At 40.0% G+C, this 12,016-nt stretch overlaps 1 protein-coding gene across 4 annotated transcripts in view; it reads right to left on the reverse strand.

The window, feature by feature from the left end:
- The window catches only part of LOC126253413 (broad-complex core protein isoforms 1/2/3/4/5-like), a 492,630-nt gene that overhangs the window by 31,720 nt on the left and 448,894 nt on the right, over positions 1-12,016 (reverse strand). The window contains exon 7 of one of the 4 annotated variants that reach the window (XR_007545956.1): positions 3,113-3,393. The exons of 2 other annotated variants lie outside the window; for them this stretch is intronic. Coding sequence is in view for 1 of the 2 variants with exons in the window: in XM_049954799.1 (XP_049810756.1) it covers positions 3,194-3,393 (200 nt within the window). In the remaining variant the exon portion in view is untranslated. The remainder of the gene's footprint in view (positions 1-3,112; positions 3,394-12,016) is intronic. One more of the 4 variants, XM_049954799.1, reaches the window with a different exon arrangement.

Here is a 12,016-nt window from a genome sequence, read left to right on the forward strand (position 1 = left end):
TCTAATTGCTTGACAGCAATCAGGTCAATATCCAGCTGTTTACAAAAAAGTATATAACTCATCCTGTGAATGAGAATACCATTCACAATGAAGATGCATTGTGGATGGTGCAATGTTCTTCGTAAATTAAACAAATGACTTTAAATTTGCTGATTCTAATTTATGCTTCTAGGATTACAAGTTCCCTATAACAACTGAAGTGATAATAACTAAAAAAGAAATTGAAATAAAACTTATTGATTCTCCCAAGCAACATGGAACAGTGAGACTTGAAACTGTGTTTTGATATAAGGTTCACTAATAAATGCATGTAACAAACTCAAAATTAGCGATAGTTTATGACAAATGCAGACAATACCATATGCATGGGACATGCTATTAAGCCTCAGGAGTCAGGTTCATAAAGACCTATGTTTGGGTCACAGTTATAAACTTCCCAATGCTTCCTTAGAACAAACTGGTCAGTGTACAGAAAAAAGTAGAAATATTGATCATACATATCTAAACTACAGTTAAGGGGAACTTACATTCTAAACCAGATATTACTGCCAACATTTGTAAAATGCACAAATGTAACTTGCAATTGTCAGTTTATTATGAAATATGTAATGTACAATACTTGTAAAACACCTGAAAGTTCTCAAAAATATGCCTTTATACAATAAATGTACACTGAAATTAGTGATGTTAGTTCTCGGTGTTAGTATTTTGGATACCTTCTTGAATAAGACTTACAACAGATTATGTACTCCATTATGATCAAAAGATACAACTTTGGTTGTGTTATCATTAATGTAAAATATTTAAAGCTATGTTTCAGAATGCAAAGCACTGCACTGTATGATTGGGAGTTGGAAACATGCGAGTGACCTAGGCTGACAGCATAAAAATTCATTGCATGTGAAAGCAGTGGTAGTAAAAAAGGTAGTTTCTTCCTAAATCAGAAAGTAAGTGCAATACAAGTGTTAGTCAAAAAGTATCTGGACTTTTTATATAATATATGTGTACATAGGTACCAGCTTCATGCACACATGCATGATGAAGTTTGGTCACTATATAAAAGTTTGTTCTCAGTATGTTCACTTGCTGCTGTAGCAACATAACACTGTTTGCCCCACTATCTGTCTGCACAAAGGAAGATCAAAGAGCATTCATTCAATTTCTGTGTTTGGAAGCACTGTTGCTATCTGTCAACACAGCATGATAATTATGTTCTCTCATGTAATAGTGTACAAGTGGAACAAAAAGTTTAGAAATGATTGACAAACCTTTTGTACAAAGAGGGGAACAGATGCCTGTCAATGTTCATGGAAGCCAATAATGTGCAACAACTAGAGAGATAGTACTGGCAAGTAAACATCACTAAGGCAGTGAGACGACTGCTGTTTAGTCAGAGTTTTGCCAGTCAAATTAACAACAATGGGTTTGGTTTCTGTAATTTTTGTTTAATAATGGTGGGTAACAGAGCTTACTGCAAAGCGCAAGTGCAAATATGTTATACCTGTTGCACTTGGTCAACCACAGCAACAATCTAGATGAAGCCCTTCTAAGTGAGACAGATATAGGACATTAACATCGATCCAACTCCAATCATAACTCCAGTGGATGCAGGGAAGACTATTGGAAGTGCCAACCAGTCATGTTATCCACAATGGGTTTGGTTTCTGTAAATCTGTTTCATGATAATGGGTTACAGAGGTTACACTGTAAAGTACAGGTGCAAATATGATATCTGCTTGCATTTAATCAAACACAACAATAATCTAGATGAAACTTTTCTAAGTGAGACAGCTATAGGACATTGAACATGGATCTAACACCATGTATGATTTCAGACTATGCGGGGGGGGGGGGGGGGGGGGGGGAACACTTGGAACTGCCAAGCCAATCAAGGAAACATTGAAAACAAAGCCGTTTGCAGGACTCAAACAACCTGTTGGGCTACTGAAAGATAACATTGACAATGGTGATTGTGAAGAGCCCAAGACAATAATATATTCAAGGAAATGTAGCTGTGGCTTATACACTTGAACTTTTCTTATTAAAGCATGTGAACTGTATTGAAAACTTACATTATTTGTGATGGAGGAAAATGCTGTCAGAATATTAAAACCAATGTATGTATGAAGTAGCCACTAATAGTGTTGATTAATCAATGGTTACAGATGCAAACTGTAGTAAAAGATAAAACTGTCTCAACGTTCAGTTGCTATCAAATTTCCAGCAATCATGTTTGAGGTATCTGATCAATCATAAATTGTTATTCAGAAAATAGTTTGCTTCTAGTGTAATACTGTATAAAAGTTTGATGGACTTATAGGAGAATGCTAAGTGTCTGGCAATTCTGAAACAATGAAAGAAGCATTGCCAAAGTTCGTAGAACTGATGTGTTGTGGACCACTAGTGGAATAGCAGTTAATCTTAAAATTTTCAATTACAAAGAAAACAATGGTGACGTTCCAAAATTACGCGTGAAATTGTGAAGCAGTGCTTCATTGCTTAGGTGTTCATTTATTCATTCATTCATTCTTTCATTATGTTCTATAGATGCCCCCAAGATGAAGAACCCACAGGAATGTGGAATGAGCCAAGGTATTAGGTAAAGTGATATTCATGCTACAGTCATCTTCTGGGTATAGCAGCTCTTCATGCAATACGTATGAATGATCAGTGTGTATGTATTTTTAGATGATATTAGCCTAACTGAAATCAGTTTGTTATTATGTGGGTAGTTCATTTTATTATTAATTCCTGGCTTCAGCATCCATAAGAATGTAAAACTAGATATGGAATGCTATTCTTAAACAATCATAGTCACATTGATATTATGCCATTTTTAAAAGATCCTCAAAACAACTGCATTTCAAAGCCATCAATTCAGTCAGTTTGTTGGTGTGTATTATATAAAATAAATAAAACATGCAGTAGCATAGAAACGAATGCCACATGTGTACTGGTCAACTCACCATAGAAACCATTAATCATTTGGGTTTAGAACTGTTGGACCACCTGATCAAGTTCATTAAAAAGACAGAGACTTTTAAAGAAGGTACTTAGGAAATTCCAGCTTCTGTGCACATAAACAAAAAAGTCCAGATAATTTTTGACTTACCTTCATAGGTGTTCATCTGAAAGACAGTCAAAAGAAAGAGAACTCCTGCCACCTTTATACACTTGGCTGCCATACAATGCTTTACTGTATCCCTGTGTTTGCTTTCTTGTACTGTGATCTGTGGTAAACTGATAGATGACTCTGCAAACTGTTCTCTGTGCGGAACACTCTATTGCAGTATTGACATTCACGTGCTTCATTTGGCAAATGACGGTCCTTAATGTGTCTACTGAGGTTGTTTTTGTGTATCCTCTTGCCACAGAAACGACACATTGTGTACACTGTAAAAGTATGAGATTTGTCTACAAACACATTGCAATGCAGTGCAGTGGCTGTTAAGTCTAATGTCAATGTAAAAGGTACAATGCAGTAGCAGATACAGAAAAATAATAAAGAAAATTATTTTCAGCATTGTAAGAAATCTTTAATTTTATAAATAACAAATAACAAGCAACAACAAACAATGGGGAATCCAGGATGGAATAATGATGATAGTATGAAAAGGATAGATTGCTACTTACCATATAGAGGAGATGCTGAGTTACAGACAGGCATAACAAGAAGACTGTTAAACAGATAAGCTTTCAGCTAACAGGCCTTCTTCTAAAGTAAAGTAAACAACACACACCCATTCACGCAAGAAAAGCTCAGACATATGTGACCAATGTCTCTGGCTACTGAGGCCAGACTGCAAGCAACTGTATATAATGGGAGAAGCAATCTGGGTGATGGTGGTAAGGAGGAGGCTGGGGCAGGAAGAGGAATGGATGTTAAGGTATGGGTGGGGGATGGAAAAGTGCTGCTTGTGAGAGCATTAGGTGCAGTCAGGAGGTTAGACGGGTGTGGAAGGGGGAGGGGAGGGGGGGCAACAGGTGACCAAGAAAGAGGTTATAGGTTTCTAATCAATCAGGCATTGGGCAAGGTAGTGTTCAACAGCAGCAAGGCAATGTGCATTAGGGATGTTGGTGTAAAGAGAGATGGCATCAATAGCAACGAGTGAAATGCCATGTGGTAAAGAACAGGAACTGTGGAAAGTCGATGAAGGAAATAGTTGGTGTCTTTTATATAGGATGATAGGTTAAGGCAATAGGCTAAAAGTGTTGGTCTACAACAGCAGAGATTCTCTCAGTGGGGGCACAGTAACCAGCTACAATGGGGCATCCTAGGTGGTTAGGTTTATGGACTTTAGGAAGCACATAGAAGGTTGGAGAGTAGGGAGTGATAGGAGTGAGGAGGGAGACAGACTTAGAGGAGAGGTTCTAGGATGGGCCTAGGAATTTGAGGAGAGACTGGAGATCCTATTAAATTTCTGGAATGGGGTCACTGTAGCAGGGGTTGTAGGTGGATGAATCTGACAGCTGGCAGAGTCCTTCTACCTGGTAATCCCTGCGGTTCAGAACCAGAGTAGTGGAGCCTTTGTTGGCAGGTAGGATTTTAAGGTCAGGATCAGTTTTTAGAGGGTATATTGCAGTTCTTTCTGCAGATGTATGATTAGGTTCCATGTTGAGGAATTTAGGGAATGATGGTAAGGCAAGGTAAGAAATTGAGAAATGTTAACTGGGGGTGATTTGGGGGCAGTGGGGGTGGATCACAGTTGGAAGGAGGAGTGAAGGGGTTCAAACATTGGTTTTAGGTTGAGTCTGATTGGTAGAGTTGGTGATGAAAAAGTGTTTTCACTGTAGGGACTGGGAGAAGTAGTGAAGAAGTCCAGTATGATTGAACTTGGGAATGGAGCAAAAGGTAAGGCCCTTGGAAAGGACAGAGACTTCTGTGGGACTTCAGCTTTAGGAGGAAAGGTTCATGGTTGTGTTGTGAGTCTATTTAGGTTCTGGATTCTGTATGGTGGTGTGAGGGAGATTCTGAGGGGTGTATAAATGTAGTAGGTCTGCAAGGCAGTCTTTGACTGCTATGGGGGTTGTGGGGGAGGTTTGTAGGCTGTTGTAGAGGTGGTGGATAGTGGTAGCCCAAGGTGAGAGTTGCTGTCACAAGCAGCACTTTACTGTCCCCCACCCCCACCTTGCTTTCCCTCCCCTTCCCCACCCCAGCCTCCTCCTTAGCCCCACCACCCTGACTGCCTCTCCCATCATGCACAGTTGCTCACAGTCTGTCCTCATTGACCTGAGACAGTGGGCTTGTATGGGTGAATTGAGCTTGCATGAATGCATGTGTTTTTTCTACATTGTCTACTTTAGAAAAAGGCCTTTTGGCTGAAAGCTCACATTTTTAATAGTCTTTTTGTTATATCTGTTTGTGACTCAACATCTCCTTTATATTATGAGTAGCAGTCTATCTTTTTCATAACACTGCCATTAAATGACAAGCACCACATATCTACTTAATAAATTAAACTTTTCTGCAGTATCTTGTAGCCCAGTGATGTATGGTACAGAGATTGTTAAAATATTTTATAGTAAAATACAGAAAATAATACACAGAGAAACTTACTATCAACAGGTGCAAGACTGAATAAAGCCATAATATGCACAAGTGGACAGTCATTCTCCAACTACATAGTCTTGCAGTTTACAGCTGTACTGTAATTTCAATAATGGACTAAAGCTAGTCATCTGTATTACTCAACCAAGTTAAAATCACTGAAAACCTTATTATTCTTAAAGATATTTGTAGAAAACATATATGTGACTGAAGATTTGCCACAGAGATTCAATGCCAGTCTCACTGGGGCCTTCACTCCTTGCAGTTAACCTGCCAGTTTAATTACTAGAAAATTTCTCACGTTCCATACACCAGTCCCAGATCCATTGAGTGTAGGATATAACAACAAATAAAATGTCATTTCATCCAATATTCTCCTGCCCTGAAACATATTTGCTATTATGAATTTCTGAAGTCACTGTGCAAAATGAGGATTGCCCGACCCTCACTTTCCCCATAGTATCCAGTGTAGGTTTCATTGCTCATCACTGATGATGGCACATTAAAGACAGAATGTCAAAGCAAAAACCTTTCAGCCATCTAATTTCCAAACTGTTATTTTATTGGGATTTAGTTTTGATGATATATTACATCATCTTCAGGCCTCCTGACTGACGTGTAGGAAGATTCCAACCTCGGTTCCGGCCAAAACAGGGGGCAGCATTCAAAGACTGGTATCTGTAGATTTCTGCTTGATACAGCAATCACTTGAAACATCATATGCCAACCGTTAAACTCCAATCTTCCTTCATTATCCACATAATCTCTGGAGCAGTCTGGCCAAGTACCCTTCTAGGTATTTTCTTACCATATCACTCATATTTTTGTAACTTTATCCATTTTGGGTCTTCCTAAAATACACTTCTATCATTGTTTGCCCGCATTCAATAACTGGTAAAACCTAATTCATGAAAATTAGATCAATTTCTGTAAGGAGAAACTGACGCCTCTGGATAATAGTCTGAATGTATAACTGATGCTGACTAACTGACTAAAAATGCATGTTGCAGTCCTCTGAAAAAAAATCTTGTGATTGTGATTGTCAGTATTTCTGTTCATTAAATGATATGCAGCATCTTGTTGCTTCAGTAATTCTTAATAGAGACACTTTATGTGTCATGTGAATGCATATGACATACAGATGGTGTTGAGTTGCAGACAGGCCCAATGGAAAAGAATGCTAGAGATATTAACATACTGGGCTAAGTCATCCATCCGATGTAGGAAACTTGCACACATTCACACAACTTACACATACACAGATGTGGCCAGTGTCACATCTGACCACTAGCTCCTGACTGCTACTATGCCTGAGATAAGCAGCAATCTGTGCTGGGGTGAGTATCGGGGGCACAGAAAAGATTTGCGGTGAGGATGGAACAGAAGAGTAGGGTACAGGGCTAGTGCTGCCTGTGGATACATACGGGGATATGGTACAGACAGGTTAAGGACTGACGGGGACAGCATTGGGGGTGGCTGTGTTTGTGAAGAGGAGGGGAAGGGCAGGGGAACAGAAAGGCAGAGGAGAGGTGTGGACAAAGGAAAAAGACTATATAGGTGCATTGGATAGATAGAAAGCATGTGTTGCACTGGAGCAGGAGGAGAGAGAGGGATAGACAGAGGCAGGACAGGAACTTGTGAAGGATGAGGCCATGGGGTTTATGAGAATGAAGGAAGCATTGCAGAGAACTTTCACACCAGTGTGGTTCAGCAAAGTTGCTGCTTGTGGGAAGAGCCCAGATGGGATGAGGAGTTGCTGAAGTCAAATAGGCTGTGCTGCAAGCAGCCTCAGCAACTGGTTTTCCAGCTGTCTCTTGGCTATAATTCGGTGGTTGCCAGTGATATGCGTAGACAGCTTGTTGATGGTCATATCTTTGTGGAACCCCATCCCAGATTTTCCACTGTTAGGTGTCACAAATTATTTGGGCATTGTTCTTACTGTAGCATCAAATAAGGTAAAAGCCATCTTGCATCATCAAATGTTAATCAGTATTCTTAATTGTTGATATGCCCTTGTCAGTTATGACAAGTATTACTCACAGTATATGAAGATTGATAAACTGTTGGTGCAGGATCTTTTATTTTATTCGGCAATAAAGTAAGAACTTTGCCAGGTGGCCAATTGTAAATAATTTTATGATACTTGAAGATGATCAGAAGCTTGGAACTGGAGGCCAATATTGAATTATTTCATCAATAGCTCTTGATAATTTTAGAATATGACATTTTTCAAATACTTATCAGTTGTGGGGCACCAACTGGATGAAATGTATTTTGTTTTGCCTAGGCAAGCCAAACATGCCATCCTAGTATATCAGTGGACAAAAGTAAAATTAACAGGATATGAAAACTGATTAATTATTGATGCAGGAAGCTTTTATTTTATTTTATTTGACACAAAAGTAAGAATGTTGCCTTGTACACTGTTGTAAATAATTTTAGCTGAAGTCAGAAGATCAAAATGAGTAGTAAATAAAGATTATTTTGTTAGTAGCTCTTGGCTGTTTTGAAATATGATATTTGTCATTTATTGTTTGGGTTTATAGTGAGTTTGATAGTTGGACTCTGATACTCTTATGTCATTGCTCTGCTACTGCAACACATAGTTGTCATCCACTCTGAGCCCACCAATTTTGGAATACACCGCTGCTCTCCTGCTTCCTCCCAGACAAGTAGGCACTTCTGCTCCCCTCTGGGCAGGTAGCTATCCTGACAACAATTATAACCATGAGAGTGGTTTAAATCTGATCTTAGTAGTGGGAGTGGACTTTTGAATGAGCATCTAATGCAGGAAACAATCCCTGACAAATGGAACACCACTAATCCAGGAATAGCAAGAAACCATAGAGAACTGACTGGACTCAATCATAATCAATGAAACTTATAGATGTAAAGGCCTATTAAGAATGTAAAACATAGGGCACTAGAACATATCATGAGTGTAGCATCTTGCTACTCTCTAGGAGTGATGATAAACATCTGGGGAGCTTCCAATCATTTCTAGTGGCTCTCCCTTTTCACCAGGCTCAGGAATTTGAGATTTCTGAGATTTATTTATTTGAGCTTGCTAAATTTCTGCATAACCCAGAAGGTACAGTGAACCACCCAAGCATTAGCATGAAGAAACATCACTAAGTGGTGCTGAAGGGGATCAAACTATGGGTCTACCTTTTGGGAGATAATGACAGAGCCCCTTCTTAAACTATTGGAAACAAGTCAAGAAATTATTATAATTAAGGGATATGCAGATGACTTGCAGCTGTTATTCCCAAGTGCATATGAAATGGAAATGTAATGAAGCTTTAACCCTGGTGCTGAGCCAGTGCTTGCTCAACAAGCTGCAAGTGGCAGTAAATAAACAACTTTTACACTCCTGACATTTGTTGAAGGCCTAGCATTGAAACCTGCAGCAATTTGTGGAAGTGATGCACTTCTGTCATATTGAAATATTTTCAGTCTTCATTGGTCCCATTCTTGTAGTATCTTTTTCTGGCTGCAGTGATGTCAGAAATTTGATGTTTTACTAGATTCCTGATATTCACGGTACACTCGCGAAATGGTCATATCAGAAAATCCCCACTTCATTGCTACATCAGAGATGCTGTATCCCATCACTAGTGCGCTGGCTATAACACCACATTCAAATTCACTTAAATCTTGATAACCTGCCATTGTAGCAGCAGTAACCAATCTAACAATTGTGTGGATGGGTTGTCTTATATACGCATTGCTGACCATAGTGCTGTATTCTGTCTGTTTACATATCTCTGTAATTGAATAGACGTGTATACCAGTTTCTTTGGCGGTTCAGTGCATATTCTATCAATAAAAATAATCAATTTTTGGAAATATAATGTAACTAGGTAGATAAAATATCCACTCTGCAAGTGGTGACAGCAGAAAAAACACCACACACATGCGCGCGCGCACACACACACACACACACACACACACACACACACACACACACACACACACTTTTTTTATTTACTGCTGAGTTTAAGAAAAAGGGACACAGTCTTGGAAATTCAAACAGAGCTCCTGGTCAGGGGGGACTTACCAGATGGGATGAGAAGAAAAGACTGACTGTAAGGGCTGCACTGGACAAGATTTGAAAACCTGAGAGCTTAAAGGTGGATGGTAGGATAATACACAAGGCAGAGATTACTACCAAAGCATCATGTGCAAGTTGGTAAGAGTGAAAAGCTAAGTGCATTGTATGTGATAGAGATGAGATGGGTCAGAAAATGAGAGATGTAGAAAACGGAAAGGGGGTGAAGAAAGGAATACTTATTCGGAAGAAATGCTGAGACTAAAGAAATCAACATAAATTAAGGCTAGGTTGTTGGGAAAACCAAGGAAACATTGTAGCACCAGTTCCCATCTGCAGAGTTCAGAGAAACTGGTGTCTATGTGGAGAATCCAGATGGAGCATGTGCTGAAACAGGCACTGAAGCCACAACTGTCATGTTGTAGAACATGCCCTGCAACAGGATACTGTGTGTTAGCAGTACACACTCTCTGCCTGTGCCCATTCATCCTAGCTGATAACCTGGTTGTAAAAGGCTGAACAGTGTTTACATAACAGCTGGTATACAACATACTTCATTTCACAGGTGTCTCTCCCTTTGCTAGTATATGTTTGTCCAGTTATAGGGCTGGTATAGGTCATGGTAGGAGAGTGCACAGGGCAAGTCTTGCAAGTCTTGCAGAGGGGAATGTCGAAGCGGTAGGAGCTGTAGGGTACGGAGATAGGTGCTTGAAGGAGCACAGGTTCTGACAAGGATGTTGTGGAGATTGAGAGGGTGATGAAAAGCTATTCCAGCTGTGCTGGGCAAAATGTGAGAAAGAATGGTCCTCATTTTGAGCCTTGTTAAAGTAATTGTTTGATACATTCATGACCAGCATAATACTGAGTGACAAATGCTGTATTCCTAAGTTGTTTTTTGGAGGGATCAGCGGTACCAGGATTGGATGTGATAGCCCAAGAAATTTGCTTTTGAACTAGGCTGCTGGGGTAATCCAGTGAAGGCCGAGGTGAGAATGGTGGTGTATTGCTGAAAAAAGTGACTGCATCAGAACTAACACATTCGCCTCAAATGCCAAGGGTGTTTGGGAGGGAACGTTTGATGTGGGAGGTATGGCAACTGTCAAAATGTAAGTACTGTTGTTTGTTAGTAGATTTAATGTGAACAGAAGTGAGTTGCTGACCTATGATGAGGATGAGATCAATGTCAAGGAAAGTGGCATAGGATTCAGAATAGGATCATGTGAAACTTAATCAGGACAATGTATTTAGAGATTCTAAGAATTTTAACAGATCAGGATCACCAAGAATCCATATGGCAAAGATGTCATCAATGCATCTGAACCAAAGCAGGGACTGATAGCTTATGGATCCCAGGAAATCCACCTCCAAGTGACCCATGGAAAGATTAGCATAGGAAGAAGCCATCATAGTTCCCATGGCTGTAGCCCTGACCTGCTTGTATGTCTGCCCCTCAAAGTAAAGTAGATGCTGGTAAGTATAAAGTTGATTATGGTGAGCAGTAAGGATGTCATAGATTTGGAATCAGGTGGGCACTGACTGAGGAAATGTTCAACAGCAGATAGACCATGTACATGGGAGGTGTTGGCATCGAGGGAGATCAATGGTGACAAGTAAAGCGTGTGGAGACGGTGGCATGAGCACAGATTTCAGGTGATCTAGGAAATGGTTTGTGTCTTTAATATAGGAGGGTAGCCTTTGTACTATGGGCTGCAGGTGTTAATCAACTAAGGGAGATATGTTCGGTGGGTTCTTAGAAGCCAGGTTGATTGACTTTGTGGAACATCGGGAAAAGGTATTAGGCAGTGGGGGGTCTTTGGGTGGCTTAATTCTCACCTCAACCTTCACTGGACAGAATTTCCTCAGCAGCCTAGCTCATAAACAGATTTCTCGGGCCATCACATCCAATCCTGGTACTGATGATCCCTCCAAAAACCAACTTGTCACTCAGTATTATCCTGGTCTTGAATGTATTAACCAGCTAGTCTGGCAAGGCTATGACTTCTAAAATCATGCCCTGCAATGAGGTCCATTCTGTCCAATGTTTTGCTGTGCACCCTCCTACCACCACCTGTACCAGCCCTATAACTGGCAAAACATATACTATCAAAGGCAGAGCCACCTATGAAGCAACACATGTTTTGTACTAGCTGTTATCTAAACACTGTTCGATCTTTTATATCATCTTGAGTACCACCACATTATCAGTTAGGATGAATGGGCATACATAGAGTGTGTGTGCTGGTAACACACACTATCCTGTTGTAGAGCATGCTCTACAACATGATAGTTGTGACCTCAGTGCCTGTTTCACCACTTGTGTCATTTAGATTCTTCTCCCAGAAACCGTTTCTCAGAACTCTGCAGGTGGGAGCTGGAACTGTGAGATGTCCTTGGTTCTCCCACCCACCTAGCCTTAA

The sequence above is a fragment of the Schistocerca nitens genome, chromosome 1, assembly GCF_023898315.1.
Source record: "Schistocerca nitens isolate TAMUIC-IGC-003100 chromosome 1, iqSchNite1.1, whole genome shotgun sequence".
Classification (NCBI taxonomy): Eukaryota; Metazoa; Arthropoda; class Insecta; order Orthoptera; family Acrididae; genus Schistocerca; species Schistocerca nitens.